The sequence below is a fragment of the Actinia tenebrosa genome, unplaced genomic scaffold, assembly GCF_029948245.1.
Source record: "Actinia tenebrosa isolate PJP-AT-01 unplaced genomic scaffold, QUT_ActTen_1.0 PGA_scaffold8__29_contigs__length_14323225, whole genome shotgun sequence".
In the NCBI taxonomy this organism is placed as follows: Eukaryota; Metazoa; Cnidaria; class Anthozoa; order Actiniaria; family Actiniidae; genus Actinia; species Actinia tenebrosa.
In genome coordinates, this window is record NW_028292585.1 from 9353091 (window position 1) to 9378286 (window position 25196).

General features: G+C 43.2%; 2 protein-coding genes across 3 annotated transcripts; one reads left to right on the forward strand and one right to left on the reverse strand.

Moving 5' to 3' along the window:
• The first annotated feature begins 113 nt into the window (after positions 1-113).
• On the forward strand, positions 114-1748 carry LOC116292720 (uncharacterized). Its single transcript, XM_031700074.2, has 3 exons — positions 114-244; positions 440-565; positions 814-1748. Exons 1-3 carry the CDS (start codon positions 200-202, stop codon positions 934-936), a joined length of 294 nt encoding a protein of 97 aa, XP_031555934.2. The 5' UTR covers positions 114-199; the 3' UTR covers positions 937-1748.
• Positions 970-24940, reverse strand: LOC116292723 (uncharacterized). Of its 2 annotated transcripts, XM_031700076.2 has the most exons (8): positions 24577-24940; positions 23590-23722; positions 23405-23466; positions 4735-4857; positions 3897-3963; positions 3440-3518; positions 2888-2989; positions 970-2271 (listed from the first exon to the last, which is right to left on the reverse strand). In XM_031700076.2, the coding sequence occupies exons 1-8, from the start codon at positions 24775-24777 to the stop codon at positions 2187-2189; spliced, it is 852 nt and encodes a 283-aa protein (XP_031555936.2). In that variant the 5' UTR covers positions 24778-24940; the 3' UTR covers positions 970-2186. The 2 variants fall into 2 exon arrangements, with proteins under 2 accessions (XP_031555936.2, XP_031555937.2); XM_031700077.2 differs by lacking the exon at positions 4735-4857.
• Positions 24941-25196: the final 256 nt, after the last annotated feature.

Consider the following 25196-nt stretch of genomic DNA (forward strand, 5'->3'; position numbering starts at 1 on the left):
TGATATGCTTGATTTAGTTTTTTAAGAGACCAAATTTACATCATTTTTCCCTTTGGAAATATTTGCTTTCAAATTCGACGGCAATTTTTTCACATTTTCCTTACATTCCATCGCTTTTACATAAAATGGTCTCCCTGTGTCTAAATCTTAAATTTCCCAAGCTGCATTGCAGGCTAACAGGGGTGAGGAAGAAAAAAACATGGCGAACGGTCTTCGACTAAATAACATTGAGCTTTTAGAGCAGGTGAGCTAACATCTGTATTCTTTACAATGGAACAAAATTCCCTAAAACGAATCTCGAGATATTGAAAATTCGCTTTCAGTTGAAGTTTTTGCCAATACTCAACCAGTTTGGTGGAATATTGGAACAAAAGTAATGGGATGCATTAGTAAGTTTATTTTGTTTACGAGGCAGGGTTTTTTCCTTTTCTTCAAACAGGTCGCAGTTCTTGGATTCTTGGATGGCGGAGAGCAGGGAAAACGTTTGTACCATGCATACGTAGCTGGGCGCGTTGGATACGAGTTATACAAGAGAGTATCAGTCACTAAAGCAGACGTACTTAGAGTAAGAAATTGTAAATTTAGATGTTCAAAATACTTTGCCTGAATATTGAGTTTGGTATTTCTGTGTTTAAATCTGAGACTTTATTCCTCCTTTTCCTTTATCCTGTTATTTTAAAATAATGATACATTTTAGAGAAAATCATTTTTGATTTCAAAATGTCTATCATTTTTCTATGGAAAGCATGTATTTTTTAGCATTCATGACAATTGCCTAGCTCATCTACTGATTGTCATAATTTTCTTTTACAGTATCAAACTATTTTGAGGGTCAGTGAATATTGCAATAAGAACCCCAATGCAACTGATGCACAGAAAAAAGCCATGCTACAGAAGGAAATAACAAGTTTTGCCGAACAAGTAGCATTACTTTAAATACAGCTTTTCATCGTTCATTAATGCAACTCATGGGAAATGAACAGTCATTTATTATTTTAAACTCATTCATAAAATTGCCCAGAATTAATATTCTAATAAAAACTTTTTGACTGTAAAGCATAACTTTACAATGCAATTATCCTAGTTCCAGGTGTGGAACTCGGCTGAGGTGGCCTTGATGTATATAAGCACATGTCTCTGTATTTTTGTTGAAGAATCATGAACTTATCCAGCTGATCTGAGAAAAAACATTAGCCAATCAGAATCAAGAAAATTTCCAAAACTGAGGTGTCACTTTTCCTCTTTTAATACAGGAATTTCCAGGTAACCAAGTTAAAAAATAAATTGGTAACATGGTTGATGGCAGAATTTTTTTAACTTTCACTAGGTTACAGTGAAAACAGTGATGTCATTTCTATGTCACTATTTCAGATCAGCTTGATATACCACACATGTTAGACTTTCTAGCCTGTTATTTTATTATTACAGTATATATGCTCAAACCGTGGAGACTTGCTCACTCTATTAAACTGTTGCTATGTATTTCATGTCATAAGTAAATTGTTATCACTGTCAGAGTTGTAAAGATTCATTACTTTCCGTTCAGTTCAGGCTGCAAGGTAATAATCTTTTGAAACTCCATAGCAACCTTCACTGAATGGTTTGAGAGGTAGAATTACAGTCAAAGGAAATGTAGTATGCCTCCCAAGACTGCATTTAGAATTGTAGCTCTCATTGTTATTTTAAAGCAATAGTTAAAAGCATTAATTAATTCCCTAACAAAGACTCATTGTTTCAATTTTCATAAATAGGATTTTTATTATGAAGTTCAAGGAAGTAGAGTGCAAACAATTAATCCATGAAACACTAATTACTAAATAGTACAACATAGTGCTAATTAAACAATAAAAAACAATGAAATTTGCCTGAAATTGTGCTATTTAGTATTACTAAAGTTTCACGGTTATATTGTTTGCACTCTAGCTGCATTTCTTGTAATCTAGAAAGGATTCATACATGGCTTTTTTTATGATACCCTCATGAATGAAGTATAGAAAGCATACAACATCTCCCTCACCTAAAAATTCTTCCTCATTTAATTCCTTTATTTGTGCATAGCACACCAACTAGGTAACTTGAACCTCTGGGCAAGACTTTATTATAGAACCCTTCCTACCCATTGAAAATTCTAGTCTCCTTTATTAGCTTATCAAACTCAAGTTTTCTTTTGGTGTTTGAAATTTATATCAGGAATTCCATCTTCTGGAGTCTTCTTCTTTGTTAACAGGTTTATACCACTCGGGGAGTTCACTATTGGGATTTAGCCTGTAACTAAAACCAAAAACATGTATTATGCCTATATATAGATGAGGAATGTTTGTGAACAGCCATTAGGTGAATTAATAGATTCCCTGCAAGCAGATTCTCTCCTCTTTCTCTCCCTTCTTTTAAGGGAGGAGGGTGACTCTGTCAATGAAGAGCATCTCTTTTGATATGGCCACCATCCACCATCTTGGACGAACAAAACAAGCCTTAACGTCTTAATAACTCCAATGACTTATGACTGCCCCAAAAATAGCAATTCAAAAGTTATCGGATATACCATATACACTTTATGTAGAGAAATATGTCAAGGAGTAAAACCTAATATTCCTAAAATCCTTTTTTATTTCTATTATTTGCCAGTAGGACTGCATGCTGCCCTCAAAACTAAATAAGTTATGTTTTTGCTTCACTCAAAAAATGAGTTATACTCATTCTGAGTGTTGTCCAGTGTTGACTTCTATTGGTATTAAATTGTATAAGCACATAATTATTGCAATATTGATGAATAGTTGAGGTTTGACAGTTGAGTTAAATATAAAAGGAACTGAATAAAAATATTAGTAGGTGGCAGTATCGATTTACCATTAGTGTAAACAGAAGTAGATAAGACTTAGTTACTTACTTGACAAAGAGTTCTTCATTACAAACATGGTTTGTTGTGACATAAACTAGACTTCTCATTAATGCTGGGGTTTTATAAACAAATCCTGGTTCTTTGTAATACCTGAAAATAATATTTTGAAGTTAACACAGGCAGAGCAGATTTGCAAGATTAAAAAAAACACTTTCAATAGGCCATTTGCAGGACAACCATGTGACTGTTATACTTTTGGACTTCCTTTTTTCAAGACTAGATTAACATTCCTGCCCATTAATAAATGGAAGATTCTACAAGAAAGATTCTATAGGTTGTTGTTACCTCCAAGCATCCTGATTGGATAGGCAGTATAACCTTACCTAAATGATTGGTTCTGTCAACAAAAACTGCCAATAATCCATGTATAATGACTATGCACTTTACAATGGTTTATACAATAATGCTTTAGATGTGTATAGTGTGATTACTGCGCACAGACAGAAGTTATTTTGCTAGGCATGCATAATGAGCAGTAAAAAAATGTAACAGCTGGTTAATTTCCATAATTGTTTTATATCATAGGATGATGTAACTTACTTATTTGGTACAAGATAAAGAAGTTCTCTTGGTAGATCAAGAAAGTCATATGAGAATGGCATTACATTGGGCTTCTTTTCTGCAATGAAAAACATTTTGTTGCGTTAGTCTCCCATCTTCCAGTCCCCTGGGGATCCCCTGAGACATCCCTTAGCGAAAAAACACCTATGCTCTTTTCTAATTTGTACTTCATAATACAAAACCAAACCACTATAAACCAGACCCTATAGATATCTGTGTAGGGCTAACAAAAAAGGCCTACGGCTTTTCTAATTTGTATTCAGTGATACAATGCCAGGCCAACCCTGTCTACTTTATGTACACAACACATGCACACCTTCTTCATTTCTAGCCCAGACTTTGGCTTTTTCAAATCTATGAACTAATCTTCTCTAAATGCTAACACTGAGCAAAGAAGAACTTAAGTTTAACTGGAGTGACAAGAAGCAACAACTACCTGAAGGTGGGTGGTTCATCATATGGCCAATGGCAAGTGGATTAGGCAAGACTACACCTCCAGGTGTCTGTCAGTAAAAAAGAACACTTCTAAATTATTACAGAATTCAACATAGTGTGGCAAAGCTCAGAAAAACAAGTCATAATCCTGCCCATGAACATCAACATATTCAACTGCATTTCTAAAGGCACCCCTAGCCTACCCAGCATCTGAACATAACTGTGGTTAAGTCCGTCTTCTTATAATAACCACAGTTAAAGTTGGTCTGCATGCAGGCTAATAGGCACCTGTATAACTCGAAAAAAATCTTGAATCTTTTCTTAGCATTTAAATAGCTGAATTCTAAAAATACGGAATTTTTATTTTTGTACTTTATATTTATTTCATTTGCTTGGTTTATCCTTTGTGATTTTAAGAAGTGTGGCTCAAGAAGGCTCCTTGTTGCTCCCATTTACTCTTGATTTAAACCATCACTAGACATCAATTTGAATGTTAAATTGAGACATGAATGTTAATGTTTGTCGGCATGACAATGCCATTTTTGCATAATTCTTCTGTAGTACATGCTTACTGACGCTTGGAAAGCACCTTTTAATCAAACCAATATGCGGTTATTCAGCAAAAGGCTCTTATAAGGGAATGTATGTGAACGAAACAGGAAGTTTGTCAACAGAGCTTTAGCCCTAAAGAAGTCATAACATATACATCTGGCAATACACTTATTTGATTGACAGTAGTCAATTGCTTGATTTCCATGTCACAACTGTTGTCTCAATGAGCATGTAGCAATAAAAAAGGTGGTAATGGTTTCAAACAAAAATTTTTTTACACTTCTTACTGTTATCTCTCCATTGTATCCATTGGGATCTATTATGCATCCATCATAACGTGACACAAGGTATGTAATCTTCTGATTCATTCCTGGATACTGAGGCATTTTTCGGACATATGGTGGAAGGTACTATTCAAAAATTACAAAACAATTTTTAGGAACAAAAGGAAAAATCAGAACCTAAGGACCAAAACTGTGTGCTTATATTTGTCAAAAATGTAAATGCATTTCATGAAGCATGTATATTTTCATATAATACATGAGCAGCAGTAAGGGGGACTCGCGGTCAATGTCAAAGATTTACGGGTTTTACAGGCGGTTTAAGGAAGGGGTCGGCAGCGGGAATAAGCCGCGCGATAAGTCCTTACTGCTGCTGTGTTGGGAATCAAAGGTATCGCAAACGGAGGTTAAAATATCCTTTACATATAGATGGACACCATCACAAGCATTCGAAATAAAACTGTGCGCCGACTGCGAACTCAGGTGTTGGATCGCCTGGATGCTGACTTTGCCTTCACAACATTATGGAGGGAGATACGGACGAGACGATGACAGAAGAAAGGGCTGAAAGAATAATTAACTTAATACCCGAAGGTAACTACCGGTTGGAGCTAACGTTCATAAAGTATTTAGACGGCGAGTGGATGATAGAAAAGGGGCGCAATCCTATCAGGGCGTCTGGTAAGAAGGACCTGTTTGTCTTAAACGAAAACACACGCCCGGGAGCATTGGTAGGAATAGACATGCTGTTCTACGAGGTTGCTTACCCTGTTACCGTAGTCATTTACGGTGCGTACAAGATAAAGACGCCAGACGTTAAGAAGTTGAAACCGATGCGACATCCCGGTAATTGCGTAGGGAAGTTAGTAAGAGAGTTCTTTGAAGACTCCTCTCGGGGCGGTAAACTGACTTTAAAGAGAAGAGAAGCCATCAGGAAATGGGAAAAAAATACTAATAGGACCGGAGGGTCGATAGACAACATCAAGAAGTTAGAAACGGCGCTGGAGAGGCGAATCCATGTGAAAGATATCACCGACGGCTTTATTTACTCCGGAACACACAAATATGGGGGCCGTGGTGCGCCTATAGTCATCTACCAGCACAATGGGCACGCCTGGCGCGAACTGCGATTCCCAAGAAAGAAGGAAACGAAGGTCTATAAGAATTCTCCATTGGCAGAGTTAATCCATGAGAATTCCATTTGGTTGATGGATTCAGAAGGAAGTCAGTTTATGACGCAAGACGGCACTTTGTATCGACCCGAAATTGAACAACAGCGCATTCAAAGCGCCTGTGAGACCTTAGGGGAAGACTTCTCTGACGAGGTCCTTAGCAGTCGCAGCTTGGACTTCTTAGCCGCAAAGAAAAGAAATGGATGGAAACCTGCCCCAAAAGAGTTCGGAGACATAGCCAAAGCCTGTGTAGAACACGGTCACGGTGGTCTGTGGAACATGGAGTACGACAAAGATGAGTATGTGTCGCTGGATATGAAACACTGTTACCCTGCAAGTTTTAAAGGTCTAGGGGATTGTAAGGAATATTACGACCGTTACGGACATCCAGACTCCCAATTCTTCCGCGTTTCGTTAGACGGTCACTACGACGCCCCAGCAACTGGATTCGTACGATTAACGTCTTGGAAGTTGGCTAAAGACTTACATCCCATAATTTACGCGTGGTACGGGAAGCATCTACAAGAGAAAGAATGGATACCCGTACCTCTATTGAAGTTCTTTGAAGAGCGCAAGCTTTTAAAATACACGGCACATGAAGCCATACTTTGTCATGGCGCCTTTACGCAATGGCTCCCAGAACACAACCCCACAGCACGCGTTGTCATAGGAAAATTCACGCAGGGCGCTAAGGAGGGCGAGAAACACATGCAGCGACGCCTGATAACAGACGAAGGAGAGTTAAGCTTCCTTATTAAGCGCGCCCACGAACAAGGAACAATGGTGTCTGTGGAGAAATGGGACTACTTCATAGAAGGTCAGAAAGAACAGAAATGGAATGCACTTTGTTACTACCAAGACCACAGGCCGCAATATTACCACCTGCGTGCGAGTATGTTAGCATATGCGCATATTAACCTACTTGCGATGCTCCTACGGTTTGACAAAGAGGACGTTCCGCGCGTAGCCACGGATTCCTTGTACGTAAAGCCTGAAGTGTTAGAGAAGATGAAAGAATTCTACACCGAAGATGAGTTGGCGGAAAGTGGTCAATGGCGCGTTAAAGATGAGGAGATAAAAGCATGGAGAGAACGTGTAGAATATCACGGAGAACATCTTTGCGGTAGCGTGGAACCAACCGGGGAGCCACTGCCTTCGGTTGCCGACCCCATTTCCTACCAACGTTTCTCTTACCTCTACGGTACAGGAGGCAGCGGTAAGACTACGCGTGTGTTAGAACTCTTTCCTAAGATAAAGGTGCTAACGCCAACGCATCGTTTGGAAAGAGAAATCTGCGAAATGGGTTACGACGCGCAGACCTACCACAGCTTCTTCCGTTGGAATGGCCAAAAGTGGGTACCAGAAGCCATCCACGACATACCTCCGGTGATACTTTGGGATGAGATTTGCACCGTTCCTTTAGAAATCCTCAAAGAATTCGTAGAATTCCTCCGTGGAAAGTGTCAAGTAATATTCGCCGGAGATCCCTGCCAGCCTCCTCCAATAGCCGGAGAGATGCCCCACGAATGGCTAAAGGGGTTCGTAGACTACTCTGAAGAAATTAACGCCGACTACCGCAGCAAGGATCAAGTAAGGAACCTGAAAGCGGAATTAAGGGGCCTTAGTGACGCCGACCAATGCAAAACACTGCGCAAACGCGTACGAGCGAAGAAATACGAGGACTTCCTTTACGCATGGCATCCAAAGGATCTGGTGCTGAGCAGCAAACGCGCAGCACAGTCTCGCATACAGAAAGACTTACTCAATATACACCGAGAGCGCTTCCCTACGCATCCCGTACCTGTTTGTTATAAACCCCACGACACCCGCATGCAAAAAAGAGACGTCTGGGTACCTGGTACCGACATCCAACTGCAGAACGCAGTAACGCATGACAAAGCCTGGGTACCCATAGAAAAGGTGGAAAAAATAACCTCCCATCCAGATTGGCGCTTAGGCTATTGCATGACAGTCCACAGCGCGCAAGGGCTTACCATAAAAGAAACCTTATGGATCATAGACCAGCGGCTGTGTTGGAGCAACCTTATCTACACTGCCGTAAGCCGCGTAGAATATGCCAAGCAGTTAAAAAGAGCCTGGGGTCCGCAACTGCGCTACGACCGCACCCCAGAGGACGTAGCCAAAGAGAACATTGCTAAGAAACTCCTTCGCTACAAAAGACACGACGAAGAAAAAAATATGACGTTCGACCTATGCGCGGACGACGTCTATAAGAAAGGGGCAAGGTGTGCCAAATGTAACATACCTCTACTATGGAGGTTTGACCCAAATGACGATCAGCAGTTCTCCGTGGATCGCATAAATAATAAACGCGGCCATTGTAGAGGCAATGTAAGACTGACATGCCTAGAGTGCAATCGGGCGCGTGGTGCTGCGCTACTCTGAGTCTTTGGGGACTATGAGCAGCTCTTCCTTGACAAATCCGCGACTTGGGCCATTTAGGTAATACAACACGGGTTGCCCTTCCTTGGTGACGGACTTCGAAATCTCATACGTTTCCAGGGACCAGTTAGGATCCGTGGCTCTCTTACTGCCACCTTCGAGTTCCCCCGGCTGATAGAGGTATCTGACCACTATGTCGCGGGGTAGCTTTTTTTCCTTCAGTCCGACCGCCCTCGAACTTCTGACATAGGACTTGTGTTCCACGTGTTTCTTTTTTATGGCATCCTTGGGTTTCATCCCCGTAGCCCTGGCCGCCTCGTTATTCAAAGCCGCGATGACCTGGGGGAGCCTCTGAGTCCATTCCCTGTTGCGTTTGGAGGGATCTTCCAGCTCTTTCCAATACTGGTACCCAAAGAGACGCTCGGCCAAGGTTTTATTAAATCTTTCGACGATGCTCTGACCCCTGTGGTACTCTGCTTCGGCTCTCCTAATCTTAGTGCTGTGGTCTTTCAGGGTCTTAGTAACCACGCCCATAAACTCTGTCCCCGCATCCACTTGCAGCAGCTTAGGCCATTTCAAAACGCGTTTATAAATCCTACCTAGGGCTTCTGCGACTTCCCCAGAATCCTTGCTGGTTATGGGTTCGGCGTCCTTGTATCTGCTTGCGATATCAACTACGGTCAAAGCGTATCTATAGGTCTTTCTTCTTACCTTGTCGTGCGGTAAGAAAAGCAAATCCGCCTGATGAACTTCATTGGGGGCATTTACGGTAAAGCTGGGCCTGGGAATGTACTTCGGCACGGGAAGATAAACCTGCCAGAGGGTTTGTTTTTTCAACCAGTTCTTAGCCGTTTCTTCTGATACCCTGGCCGCGGTCGCGAGTTTCTTGATGGCCGACGCTCCTTTCCAATAGCCTTCAGGCCCATAGTAAATCCTCTTGAGTTTATCCTCTACGCGGCCCATTATATGAATTCCAGGACGAGATTGATTTGACGTCCATTGAAATCCACCGTCTTTCCGTCCACCTTAATGGTGATGTTTATGCTTTCTACCAAATTAGACAAGTCATAGCTCAAAGAAATGGGAGTGTATTCTACCAGGTCAAATGGATTACCTTTGGGTAGAAACTTGGACATAAGAGAAGACTTTTCTCCATTGTTGTAACTATGGACTAAATCGCAATAGACTTCGTAAGAGGATGCGACTTTCCATTTCACAGGTATGGCTGTGTTGGTAATCGTCTTGCCTGAGGCACATAATAAAGATCCCAATGGGTCAGACTTTCCAAAAGTCATTGAATAATTTGACATATTATGTTTGAGGGTCATTTCGTGCGGCAACCCCGTGGTGAGAGTATAACCGTGTTTTGCTAATTCCTTAGCCAGCGCGATTGGCGTATAATGTCCATCGGGCAGCAATACGGCTTGATAGTTAGATCCTCCTGTATGCTCAGTGACTATGCCCCTAATCAGGTTATACCAAGAATTGTACAAAGAGCAACTAACCAGCCGGACCTTATGGGCTTTGATGGGAGGATTCAAGTAAGTGGTAAAGTCATTCTTGTCGCTTTCCAAAAAGACGATCATTATATTCTAGGCGCCAAAGGCGCCACTAGAGGCTAAGCGCAGCTTAGACTAAATACGCCAAAGCTACGCCTCCCGCCAGCCCTGCGACTCCTACAAAGACCAGCTCGCTATCTTTTTGTTTCTTAGAAGGCTGGTAGTAATTCTTGAACTGAGGCTTTCTTAACCCCGTTAATGCCGCGGGGTGCGCCTGCGCATAGAGCTTAAAGGCGTAGTCTGTGTTTTCGAAGTTCTTATCCGCCTGCATTTTGTCTTGGTAGTTCTTGTCCAACCAATCCCTGTAAGCTTGTCTTTTTTCATTCCAAGCTGCCACGTCCCGCTGATATTTCTCCAGCGCTAAATCATGCCTTTTCCTTTCGGCGGCCAAATCTCCGCTGCGATCACCTCTAACTAATCTATCCAAATACTGACCACCATAATTAGCTCCAGTGAATGCTAAGGCTGCAATAACTCCACCTGCGACCACGCTAGCCATTTATATGTTAGGCAGGTACTTTTCCTTCCGTAGGTAATCCTTTACCATGATAGCCCCGCCTACGGCAGCGGTCATCTTAGCAAAATTAGCGAAGCTCTTACTTGGGTCTTCAGTAAAGTCTTCTTTGAGCACTTTCTTACCTACCCAACCAATACCCGCAACGATGGAAGTAATAATAGCTGCTTCTTCAACAGTTTTCAACAACGCGGTCGACATTATATTACAGAGCGAGAAGGAAAATCTAGGTCGCCGCGGGTGATAAATTTACTCCATTTCAGGGATCTTACTTTTTCTAACCTCCACAGGTGCGTGCACGGGCGCGTGATATGTTGGTGGTTCTACTTTTGGCTTCGTAGCCCGCCATTGTAAGTAAAGGCTGCCTGCTGCTATAGCAACTCCTAACGCGCCGATGACGTACCCAGGATTCCAAAAGGATTCCTCTTCTTTTTCCTCCACCTTTTCCTCTTTCTTTGCTTTGTTCTTCCTGTTCATCTCCGCGAGCTTCTTTCCGGCAGCGACTCTGCCTGGAGATTTAGCCTTGGTAATCTTGGTATCTTCTACGGGTGGTTGTTCTTCGGTGCCACTCATCTTATATCTAAGGACTTGAAGGACTTGACAAGTAACTTGATGACGACTTGACAATGACTTGGCAATGACTTGACAACGACTTGACTAAGTACTTGAGGCGACTTGACAACGACTTGACTAAGTACTTGGCAATGACTTGACAACGACTTGACTAAGTACTTGAGGCGACTTGATCAGGTACCTCAGCAAGTGCCGCCTGGAAGACCTTTTCGACTTCTCTATCCTTCTTGAAGTCCTTCCAAGACACCAGTACCTCCTTCAAGTCGACGTGCTGAGCTACGTGAAGTGCCGCAGAGGCGACTGCCATTAACTTACCGCACTTCAAAGACAACCACCCACAGGTTATCTTAAGTTCTTGGGCGATGACATAGTCCTCGCTAATGTCCTTCCGTAGTTGCTCCACGTCGTCTATGGGCAGCGCAAGTCCGAGAAGCTTGGTGGCCAGCTTAATGGCTGAGTCTGCTACGGCGTCCGTGGTCTTACTTGCAAGGGCGGCCTCGTACCTCTTATGGAACTTCTTAACCTCCTCTTCTGACAACTTATTAACCTGCTCATGGGTAAGTTCCTTGCCTATCATTTCTTTGCACTTCCCAGATGACACAAGGATGTTAAGTTGTTCCTTGAGGTTGCTTTCATCTAGCTGCGTGGGGACTTCATCTAAGAGCTGCTCAATGTCCATATATGTTAATGGAATACGGAAACCTCAAAGAGAAGATCATCTTGGAATGTTGGTGCGTTTTTAGGTGCCGCATGTATTCGTGTAACTGTTCCTTGGATATCTCACCGCCGTAGTCGCTTAAGATGGTTTCCAGGTCAGACTTACTTGGAGTATAAAATACTACGAGAGAGCCTATGTTTTCCCTGAAGGGCTTAGAGACGCTGGTAAGCTGCTGCGAGAGCAACCAAACGCTGATATTGTCGTGTCTACCGCTGAAGGCGAGTTTAACGAGCTCGGAAGTGCGTCTTTTTACGTCGTCCCCACAGGCAATGTCATCCAGTATAAGGAGGGTTTGCGTGTCCTTGGGGAATTGCTTGTGCCAAAACTTCAAATGGCTGGATAACTCGTTAGGATCTAAGATATCTACGAAGAAGTCGTCATCTTTCACTCCTATGCCCGTCCAGGTGCGGTTATTCACGTAGGTGGGGCATAATAGCACGACGTAGTCGAAACGGTATCTAAAGGGTCCTAATAGCTGCTCCACTACGAATTGGGTCTTTCCGCAGCCGGTGGGTCCTACTATCAGGGCATTGCAGGGAATATGGTTCGGATCCATTATATATACGATGGACCCAGTGGACGCAGTAAGAAGGATTGCCGGCGACGCAAAGGATAAAAGAGACACCATAGAAATGCAAAGGGAGGAGATCGATCGGTTAAAAGAGCGCGTGCAGGAATTGTACGATGAAATGTGCGGTCTGAAGCGCGCAGAACGGTTTGGTGCGCTGATAACTATGGCAACGTGGGCTAAGGAGTCCGTTAAGGACTTCATGCGATATCCCCTGTAGAATGTTAACGATAAGGTTAAATCTTCGTTAAGTATATGTGGAAACTATTCCAAAGAGTGTCTCAGAATGTTGACGTTTAGGTTAAATCTTTGTTAAGACGTGCCCTTAAAAGGGGTCCTTATTTTTATTTATTATTATTAAATATCCTTAATTATTCTTAATAATAATAAATAAAAATAAGAATGGGATTTGAGACTCTTTGCACCAACCCTACCTTACTATCTTAAGCCGCCTACTAACCATTGCGGGCTTTCCAGGCATCCTTAACAATGTCAACATTCTGAGACACTCTTTGAAATAGTTTCTGGCCGTTAAGGATTTCATGCGGTATCCCATATAAGGCTTATTAAATCCTTATTATATATGGAGTGTGAGAGGTGTAACAAGGAGTTCAGCAGCAAGCAAATGTTAAAATACCACCTGGAAAAGAAGGTATGCGCTAAGAAGGCACGCGAAAGACGTTGTAAGGAGTGTAATCGCCTCTTTAGCAGCGCGCAAATGTTGGATTACCACGTGGATAACCGCGTTTGTCTAAAGAACGTATGTGAGCGATGCGAGGAGGATAAGAACGACGAATGGCATCGACATCGGTGCCGCGGCAATTACGACCTGCTGAGCGTGGCTTGCGAGGAGCACGGCGACGTTGCTGCACGATGTTGCCCAAAGGAAACCCAAAGGAAGTTAACGCGCCGGAAGAAGGAAATTGACCAGCGCTTTGCGGAGTTTGACTGCGTCGAAGGCGTAAGGTGGGAGGATAGAGAATATTGGGAGGCAACTTGTGAGCGCTGCGGCTGTCAAAGAAGTGACCAACATGTTTGGCAGTGCCTCTACGACGGTCAAGGCGGTTTTAAGGAGTACTTAGATCGCTTTGAGGCCTGGCATGCCGGCAATGAGGCGGCAAGGAAAGCCCGTAGAAGTTAGAAAGGACCTAAGATAGTAAGATAGGGTTTGTGCAAAGAGTCTCAAATCCCATTCTTATTTTTATTTATTATTATTAAGAATATTCGATAATAATGAATTAAGGATATTTAATAATAATAAATAAAAATAAAGACCCCTTTTAAGGGCGCTTGCATAATGAAAATAAGGACCCCTTTTAAAGGTATATGCTAGCGCAGCTGCCTTTCTGGGAGGCATTCTAATTACCCTTTCAATATATGGACTGTATTACTTGCGAACTACCTGCCGACTGCATTACCCCTCGTAAGCCGCCGCGTAAAAAATACACCTGTCTTCATTGCGACAGGGTATTCTCCGAAGGATCCTTTGTGGGGCATTGGTGCTCCGCGGATCCTAAAGCGCAGCGGGCGCTTAACTACAAAGAGGAGATGGAGTGACTGTTCTTTCAATGTCAAACTTCCATCGGCCATTTACCTTACCATAGCTGCGTAAGTGGGTGAATTCCTCGCCCTGAATTACGTACCGCACGCAATCCGGCGCCCAAAGGGAATATTCCTTGCCTTCTAAGTCTTTGAGGACTAACCGTAAACGGTCGATGTCTTCGAAGACGACGTAATTTTTTATTTCGTATGCTTTACCGTGGGCAAGATCACGCCAGTGAGTCAAGCTGAGCTTCATTATACCTATGGAATATCTTTAGGTGCGTTTTCAAAGTGGCGTAGGACTTAAACCGCTTTACACAGCCCTTACAGGGAATACGAATGCCATCCGCGTAATCCATCAGGGCACGGCAGATAATGTCGTAATCGTTGCTAACCATAGTTAGGTAACCATTTACATCAAGCTGCGAGATTTTCTTAGATTGCTTCGCGGATAAGACGCCGTTTCCTTTTGGGGTTTTCAACTCAATACACAACCCGCGGTATTTCTTGTGGGCGTTAAGGATTAAAAGGTCTGGCTGGCCGGCTTGGTAGCCTTTTCGCCAGCATGTTATGCGCTTGCTGTCAGAATCCTGCAGCTCGCCAAGGCCTGGTGCTATGATGAATTCAGGGTAAAACCTACGCATGTAATCGACTACCTTTGCATGCAGGTCAGCTTCATTTTCTATCTTAAAAACTAATTTATTCGGGCTGTCGAAGCGTTTGTCCATCGCATATTTACCCGTCTTTCTCAACGCGGGTAGGACTTCTTCGAGGACCCAATCTTGGAATTCTTCTGCCTTTGCCATCTTCGAGGAGAATATCAACTGATACAACCCGGATTCGTTCACATACAGGGAATGTGGGTGTGAATTGGAAGGGAGGCGATTCACCTCCATTCTAAGTTCGCTAAGCCTTACCTTGTATTTATCGCGAACGTGCACCTTAATTGCATCTTTTGGGCGTTCGTAGCCCAATGCGGCCGCTACTTCCTTTGCTTTGAAGTACAATTTATCGCCTTGCACGACTTGCAGTTTCGTACCGTTGCTTTCAAATACGCGAAGCATTGTATATTCAAGAAATATTTTAACATTGACGACTTCATTCCTCAGCCGTCCTAGTAGGCAACGCTTTTCAATTGGTTCATTTCTACGCTTAACTGCGCGTCAGACACGACGAAGACGTAGCAGTTTATTTTATCGCCGTCGCCCGCGGAGGCATTCTTGGTGCGTTTGATTTCCAATGTTATGCCATCTTGCGTATTTACTAGACGGAGGCCTTGACCATGTAGGTCTTCGTCGTTAATGGTGCGCATATCGATCCACAGCGCGTACTTATCCTTAAAGAATTCCTCGGGGCTAATTTGATCGCCAAACTTACGCATTGCCTCCCTGTACACGTCTGCGGGCTTTATCCCCTGGGAGTAGACCTTGTTTGGAACGCCGTTTATGTTGACCCCTACGTTAGTAATGTTAGGGTTGTGAAAGGCCTCGCTGTCGCGCTTACCAGCCTCATAGGGTTTGGCGAACACCAGCATCAACCCCGTGAGACTTCTTCGGGGGAGGTTAATGCTTTGGTTGATAACCTCATCCGTCTTATCCAGGAAGCTGAACGTCTTATACATCACTACGTGGTCGTAAAGGAATGCCTTGCCGGAGCTGTATTCCATGCCAGCGCTACGGGCCAGCTCTTCGCTGTACACGGTCTCGTACTGTAATTCTAAGTTGGTAATAGAGTATGGGGTTGTTGTGGTAAGTGCAGTGCTTAGCCCACCAATAATGTTATTAGCATCTGCTAAAGTTACTTCAAACTGCAGTTCGGATAACTGTCTTGGGTAATACACACCGTGATTCGTAATCACTTCAAAGTCTAATGGTATGACATACTTACTACCATAGGCGGTCTTTATTCGCTTTGCGTCTGCCACTGCGGTTTCTCCGCTGCCGTCAGTAGGTTGCGTTTTCGTAGGTGTGCGGACCTTACGTAGAATGACACTGCCAATTCCTTGTTCTATCCTTTGCGCGCGGTCAAAGGCCGTCAACCATAAGTCTTTGTACGTGGTATACAGATCGTACCTATTTAAGTCCAGCAAGGATTCCCCAGCGAACTTTACGCGCATCTTAGAAACGATGTTGCGACCCACGTTGTTAACGATAATCCTTTCATCTGTGGGGCTTGACTGCACCGCTAGGTCGAACCTTAAAGCCAAGGTGCCAGGAACCAACACTAGGTTATCCGTTAGGCGGGGCACGCCTACGTACAGGGTTTCCCCTGGCTTAGCGCTAGAAGGGGTAAAGGTGACCCGGTGAAAGGTGCGTTCCGCTTTCAGCCCGCCAACCTGCTTAGGTAATACGTTGGGATTTAACTTTGAGCTTATCATATATAATGGAAGTAGAAGGAACGGATTTTGACCCCCTTACCGAAGAAGGTCAAGTCGATATTAACGATGAAGAATTTGATGAATGGACTAAAAACGCGGGGGCAAAGCCTTTGCTTTACGACATGGCCTTGATAAGCAAGTATGGCAATAGGTGGAAAAGCTTCAAGGCAGCCTTGAATCGCATGTGGCAATCAAGGAACCGCGGCAGCCCCGTCCCCGAGTACTTGGAACTTCAAAACACAGACGAAGCAGCCGCGCGGGAAACCGTAGAGTGGGCAATGCAAGAGCTAACGCAGCGCTACGACAACTTTGATGCTGACGACGTAAAGCTTACGGAAAAGGGAAACAAAGTCCTCATAAGCGTCCAAGACTTAAGATTTCCCGACAAAGACCGCTGGACAAAACCGCAACCCCTCTTTGATGAGGAGGGCAACGTTAGGGGCGACGTCTCAAGATTAAGAGGCTTTCAGCAGGCTACTAGGAGCATGTTAGAAAGGTTGCAAACCCTGAATGAAAAGGTTGCGCTAGAAAGGCGCGCTATCGAACTGCAAAAGGCGCTGGAAGAAAAAGAGGCGGCGTACGAAAAGCAAAGTCGACTACTTGCTAATGCTGAGAAGAAGTTTAGTCAACGAGACGTAAGAATGGAAGAAATGACGAAACACTTAGATCAGGCTTTACGTGATCGGGATAAAGCAGAAAGGGAGTTGGAGGAGGCTAAGAAATCACATGCTCCGACGGCGGCGTTAGAAAAAACGCTAAAGGAAAGGGAGTCAAGCTATAAAAAACGATTGTTGCGGCTGGGTCAAAGTAAAGACGAAAGCATACTGCAAATTAAACGAGAAGCCGAAAAGGCTTTAGATGAAAGGGATACAGCTCGACAGGCTTTTCGCCTTGCTCTGCAGGACCTAAACATGAGTCAGGAGGAAGTTAGGAAATTACAAACCACCATAGAGGGTTCTTTGGTGGAGCGGCGGCAGTTAGTTGCTGAAATCAACATTAAAGAAGAGCAAATCCGGCAAAGAGATCAGGCCATCGAAGACCTGGAGGGGCAAATAGAGCGGCAGCAAGAAGTAATTGCGGACCAAACTCGTACCGAAGAAGAAAGGGAGGCTGCCCAAAGGGAATTAGAAGCCCTTCAGGAGAGAGTTGCGGAATTACAGGCGCAAAAGGACAACCTGGAAAAAGAGCTGGGGCTTACCACCAAGGAAAAAATAAAAAGAGCTCTGGTGAAGTATGGTATTCCGCTGGCATTTGCGGTTGCTATTTCGAGCGTAGTAGGAGTCATCCTATCCACGCTTAAGGCTACGGGCGCGGGCGTAAAGAAATTAGGCAGTGGGCTGACGGACTTGGGAAAAAAGATGGCAGCCGGTCTTCCTGGGCTGCTGGGTTCAGTTGTTTCCTTGGCACTTAGGGCCGGCGGAGAACTGTTGAAGTTCGCGGGGAATAACATTTGGATCTTGGTCGTCGCTATTGGAGTGGTACTCCTGAAGAAGATGAAGGGTTAATCTTATCCTCGTGTATTACTGGTGGCTTATCGTCGTCGGGCGCCCGAGGTGTTCTCGACTGGGGATAAGTAAAGATAGTATTCGCGCCGCCTTGATAATGCGGAACTAGCGGCAGCACGCTCATGGTGCTAATGGGCTTATGACTCCAGGCCGCATCTATAGCAGGAGTTCCCACAACATTTATTCGAAGGTAGGCAACGTCATTGGGAAGGACCTGAAGCTTCGCATATTGACAATTGGCTATCATATGAAAAGTTACTGGCGTTAAGTCCTCTCCGCTTTTTGGAGGGGGCTCCGACGAGAAATGGACTGGGTTCCTATTGTTATCTTTTTTCCTGTAAGGCGGTAATGGATGGTCATTCTCATCAACGACCCTAAACCCAGCATTGCATGAATACCCCGTGTTAATGCTAATAGTACACATAATTAATCCCAGGCCCCCGACCTTCACCCACAATCCCGTGTCATACCATTGCTGTTGTAAGTATTCCTTTTCCTCCAAATAATGAAGAAACCAATCTTCCTTTGCGTGTGGATTCATATATTTCAGGGAATAAATTCCCTTCTATAGACTCATTACCGTAAGAGTGCTAATGGTCTTATGATTGTAGATGGTGTCTCTTTGATTTTCTATACCATTTACCGTAACCTTTCCCGTATCATCTACACGCATTTGCAGCTTTACCTTCCCGTGGCAATCGGCAACCATGTGTAAAGTCCAAACCGATAGATTTTCCTCGCTGCTGGGGTTGGGCTCCACGGAGAAATGCGTAGGCTCCCTGTTGTTCGTCTTCGTGCGCATGGGGGGTACCACACCATTGTCATCGCAGAAACGAAATCCTACGTTAGCGTGACTATGTGCACCAATACAAATACTACAAAGGATTAACTTCTTCCCTGAGTAGTTTAGGTCTACAGACATGCCCGTGACATCAACCCAAGCCGCCTGGTTGTATTTTTTCTCGCCTGTGTAAGTCGTATAAACACAATCTACTCCAGCTACGTAGGGGTTGTTCATCGCCATATATAATAGCTCAGACCAATGCTTGCAGCTGTTAAGCCGGCTTTTAGTAAGTTATGGTCATATTCCTCGGTAACCTTCTTTACTGGTTTCTTTGGTGGCTTTTCTACATGCGCCTTCTTTGATGGTTTTTCTACGTGCTCCTTCTTTGGCTTCTCCACGAAATGGGGAATGTTCCTAAGAGTGTCAGAGTTCACGTCATTCACCCCAAACTTCATATCCTTAGTAGCTCGTTGAAGTTTGTTGTTGTAACCCACGACGGAATCGGCGTTGATGACCAAATTACTTGGCATTAACCAACAACCAGGACTCAAGGCATAATCCAGTCTAACCTTTGATTGCTGCACCGCAAGTTGATATCTTTGAACTGACTTAGAAATCTCATTCTCGATAACAGCGCTTTCGAAGAGAACGAGGAATACTTGTTGGGTTTCCTGTGACGCACCGGAGGCATCTACGATGGGGCTGCGAGTGCTAACCTGGGCCCCTAGAATGCAGTAAACAAAGGCTTCAATGCTTCGATTAATCCTTGCTAGGTTTTTTAGTCCAATGCCCTTTGCGGCAAAGAAAGGCGCCCAAGGATACTTTTCTTTGCTTTCTATGAAGTAAATCAAGTCACCTTTTGACGCTTTACCCCCTAAGTCGGAGAATTCCCATCTGCTAGGATACCCCATACCCGGAGTTTCTATGCTGGCGCCAACATACGAAGCATAGGTGTAAGTCTCTCCTAAACCATGGGCGGCACCCTCTTTGTTGCGAAAATCAGGGTTGGTAAGCTTAAACTCATTCCTTAATCGCTCCCATGCGACTTTGTCATATTTGTTATCCTTCGGCTTAAAGATAGTGTCACTAGGAAGCGGCGCTCCTAACTCAAACAATATCCTACGAATAGTAAAAGCAACATGAAATCGCAGGAAAGGAATATGGAACATGTCCGCGGCTATACCGCATCCTTTAGTAGCAGCCCAGACAGCAAAGTTTAACTGCTGCGGCCAATACCGCATGTTGGGACCTGATAACCATTCTCTGGATTCTTTCCCTGAGGTATGTTTCATGGCAGTTTCTCTAAAGATGTCTCTGACTTTTATTTTGAAAGTCGTAGAACCCACGGGGATTTCTAAGGAGGTAACCATCTTAGCAAAGTCATTTGCGCCGCCTTTGTTATCGTAAAATGGGTAATCCTCCGTTGCCGGTAATAAATTCTCTGGAAAATTAGGCTGCCTTTCTTTATGCTCGGGTTTTGGGTTCTTTGGCTCCAAGTCCGCATTGCTGTACATCCTGGAGCCTTCATAGTAAATCCCATCGGGTCTTCTTTCAAACTTACTAGGGTCTGCATGCGGAAACATCTTCCTAAATGCTCTCCAGTTGGCATAATCCCTGTTGTCGTGATGTGGCTGCTCCTCAATATCATTCCCAAAAGCGTCGTACATTAGTATATATAATGGATGTTATACCATCAGCACCTCAGTTGTACCCAGATGTTCCCAATTATCACGCTACCACTAAGGATACAGGTCCTACAGAATTAAACGCCGAGAACTTTCGTCTGAATAAAGCGAACTTAATACTGGATTACTTGGAAGGGCAAGCGAAACACTACGAAGAGGTCAGGAAAAAGTACGCCAGAGCCCGAAGCATACTACATAAAATCGCGATAACTTCCGGCTCCATGTCCGTGGCGTTAACAGGCACTGGCGTTGCTACTTCGCTTACCGGGCCTGGAATAGTCGTTGGCGTTCCTTTAGCCAGCGTTGGAGCTGTCTGCGGCATTGTTTCCGCTGTTACGACAGGCATTATAAAGCAATTGTCCGGTAAGATATCCAAGCACGACACTCATATAGCCCTAGCAAGAGCAAAGGCTAACACCATCGCCGACTTGGTGTCTCAGGCTCTGCAGGACCGCCGCATAGACGACACGGAGTTCTCTTTGATCCTCGCGGAGGAAAAGAAATACGGGGAGCTAAAGTCGGGTAATAAAAAAACCATCGTGAAAGATCTTTCCGAGGAATCTCGCAAAAAGATCTACCAGGAGGCAAAAGAGGAGCTCCAAAGAAAACTCGCTCAGTAGACATCGCATGGGGATTTCGACTGCACATTTCATCTTCTCGGAATCCATTCTAATAGGGGGTGGTTGGGGTCTATTTTGTAAAATATTTCGTAAATTACGTCGGGGTAATAAGGAATATCCTTATCCAGCCGACAAAACATCCACTCGGCCCTTTGCATATCTGGGACATGAGGAATACGCCTACCGGTAATTTCAGACAAAAGATAGGGAATAGCTTTGTAATATTTCCCTAGTTTTAATTTTTTCAACGTTTTCCGTAGACTTTGTGGGGTTGGCTCTTCTAAATGGTCTATGATTTTCTTCTTTACTTCGTCGCTTAAATATATCGGATGTAAACCTTGGATATGACTCATCCAGTCCCTGAAGTATTTTAATCTCTTATATGGCGTTTTCTTACGACCTCCATTGGCGTAATATTGCTCTTTGGTAGCATTTGGTACGGCATTACGAATATTCTTACCACACTCGTAACACTGTGCTGACGTGTCGTCTTCTATTTGCATTTTCTTACCACAACACCAGAAACCCTTGGGCTTGGGTATGTTAACTTTGGATCTTAGGCAAATTATACAGAAGTCATTGGTAAACTTTTTACATTCATGCATCATATATCCAACAAATATTTTAACCTCCGTTTGCGATACCTTTGATTCCCAACACAGCAGCAGTAAGGACTTATCGCGCGGCTTATTCCCGCTGCCGACCCCTTCCTTAAACCGCCTGTAAAACCCGTAAATCTTTGACATTGACCGCGAGTCCCCCTTACTGCTGCTTACATGCCTATTTTCAATACCTACATAGACCATGGCAACACCTTCATAGACTATGGCAACACCTTCATAGTCATAGACCATGGCAAGACCTTTCTTTATAGACCATGGCAAGACCGTTATAGACCATGACAAGACCTTCATATACCACAGCAACAACTTCATAGACTATGGCAAGATCTTCATGGACCATGGCAAGACCTTTACAGACAATGGCAACACCTTCCTTTTATAGACCATGACATCATCTTCATAAGACTATGGCAACACCTTCAAAGTGATATACCATGGCACCATAGATTATAGACCATAGATTATAGCAAGGTCTTCATGGACCATGGGAAGACCTTTATAGGCAACACCATTATAGTCCATGACGGCAACACCTTTACAGACCAAGGTTAAACCTTCATACATCATAGCAGAACCTTCATAGACCATGGTAACACCTTAAAGCCAATGGCAACACCTTGATATACCATGGCAACACCTTCATAGACCATGGCAACACCTTCATATACAATGGCAACACCTTCATATACAGTGGCAACACCTTCATGTACAATGGCAAAACCTTCATATACACCATGGCAACATCTTCATAGACCATGGCAACACCTTTATAGACCATGGCAGCACCTTTATAGACCATGACAACACCTTCATAGACCATGGCAACACCTCCATGGACCATGGTAACACCTTTATAGACCATGGCAACACCTTCATAGACCATGGCAACACCTTCATATACACCATGGCAACACCTTCATAGACCATTGCAACACCTTCATAGATCATGGCAACACCTTAATAGACCATTGCAACACCTTCATAGATCATGGCAACACCTTCATGGACCATGGCAACATCTTCATGGACCATGGCAACACCTTCATAGACCATGGCAACACCTTCATAGATCATGTAAACACCTTCACATACAATGGCAACATCTTAATAGACCATAGTAACACCTTTAAAGACCATGGCAGCACCTTCATAGATCATGTAAACACCTTCATATACACCATGGAAACACCTTCATAGACCATTGCAACACCTTCATGGACCATGGCAACACCTTCATAGTCCATGGCAACACCTTTATATACACCATGGCAACACTTTCATATACACCATGGCAACACCTTCATAGACCATGGCAACACCTTCATATACAATGGCAACATCTTAATAGACCATGGTAACACCTTTAAACACCATGGCAGCACCTTCATAGATCATGTAAACACCTTCATATACACCATGGCAACACCTCCATGGACCATGGTAACACCTTTATAGACCATGGCAACACCTTCATAGTCCATGGCAACACCTTCATATACACCATGGCAACACCTTCATATACACCATGGAAACACCTTCATAGACCATTGCAACACCTTCATGGACCATGGCAACACTTTCATAGACCATGACAACATCTTCATAGACCATGGCAACACCTTCATAGACCATGGCAACACCTTCATAGACCATGGCAACACCTTCATATACACCATGGCAACACCTTCATAGACCATGGCAACACCTTCATAGACCATGGCAACACCTTCATATACACCATGGCAACACCTTCATAGACCATGGCAACACCTTCATATACAATGGCAACATCTTAACAGACCATGGTAACACCTTTAAAGACCATGGCAGCACCTTCATAGATCATGTAAACACCTCATATACCATGGCAACAAAATCATAGACCATGGTAACACCTTTAGATACCATTTAAACACTTTCATAGACCATTAACCCAATCCCTTTCATGAAAGCATATATACATCAATGAATTTTCATGCAAGCTTTCCCAGACATGTATTATATCTATGTAAATATGAAACTATAATACTCACCACAAGTCCAGGATGAAACATAACAACAGTTCCAGGAACAACTGACCCAGACATGAATACACCTAAGGTACATGATAAGCATAAGTCATTTGAGTACCACATCAAAAATGCATTACCTCTTATTTCATTGATTATTGTATTGAAGTACAACAATACAAATTTTCCTAGCTAGGCATTTAATGTACCTTTGCCAGCATCAGGATGGTCAATTAAAGAATCCTTGACTGATAAAGAAAAGTCTGAATGAGCAGCTAGTTGTTGCTGTCCTTCTTGTAGCTCTGATATGTTATTGTGCCATCGTCTGAGGATATCTTTTAACTGGTAAGCAAATAGGAATTCTCCAATCAAATATATACATATATGTTTTGAAACTTCATTTTTTAAAGAACATAACTGCAGTGGCGATCCAGGAAGGGGGTAATGGGAAGATTTAGAAGAGGGGTGACTATTACAAAGGTTTTACCAAGAATGCAAGGAAAAGGTGGTAGCTTACTAAGGAAAATACTGAGAAATATGAGTAAAAAATGGATGGGAGGATTATTCATCACCCCTTTTACCACCCCTGGGTTTTCCCCTGCAACTGTGTTTTTTTTATTTTCAATTATTTCAAAGAGAAAAATGAATCCATTTCCATTTTTTAGTTCTTTTCTGTTCCCAGTGCATCAAATGCCCTTTCTATAGCATTAAATTTACATGCCATCAGCATTAAATCCAGTGTCCGCATTTAGGAAAGCTTATATAGTTCATAGTCTAATTAGAAACTTACTTCGGCTTGTTTGAAGAAGCAGCATTACCATAACTACTAAGTATAATTATTTGAGCAGACCATGATACCGTTCACACCAAAAGTACAACCATAAGTATACTTAAGACGTATTTAACATCGCTAGTGTCAACCCACCAAATCTTACTTCATTCTTATAACATTTATAAGCTTATAATGTTGAGTCCAAGAGTCGGCACACCCCAGGGGAATTTGACATTTTGGAATCGAAATTTTTTAATTCTCCACCCCTGGACAGCTAATGAAAGTCAAATTTCATTTAAGAGTACATATGTTTATTGTATTTTTTAGGGCATTGAATAATGTCAATTTCCCGAGGGTGGCCCCCCAACCCCCCCCCCCCCCCCCCCTCCTTGGCGCTTTTGACGTTGATAGGTGCAAAATATACCTGTTGAGATATACACTCATGCACGTCCTTTAACTGCTTGTTAAAAGGTGGAGGGTCTGGTGGTCTCATTTTAATATTTTTTCCTCCACAGTTTCTGTAATAGTAGGTCATGCAATACAGGTCCCATATGTCGACCTTCTCTTGAAATGATTTCTTGTTGAGCTGATTGACATAGCGAGAGGCAGCAAGGCTGGCTCCCATTTGTACTTTAGATTCTATGAGGATCGCTAAGAAATCAATGGAAAACCAATATTCACCAACTGGCAAAAATAGACAAAACTAATACACATAGCATAGATAATATTTTAGAGCATTAACTATTAAAACACGGTGGATTATAAAATAATTCTCCATCAAATCTGCCGCCATCTTTCTACTGGGGACCAGCCTCTAGCGACTGACCTAAACCACAGGCAATCCGATATTCTCACATTAGCACCCGCCTGCCTCGTTAAAAATAAATAAAAAATAAATGAATAAAAATAAATTAAGAAACTAGAACTAAAAACTAACTTATGAATATCTCTCTACTTCATCATATATACACCGAACGCATAATTTATTACTACTATACTATGTCTATTCCTTTGCGTACATATTTACGGTGTTCAACTTATCTA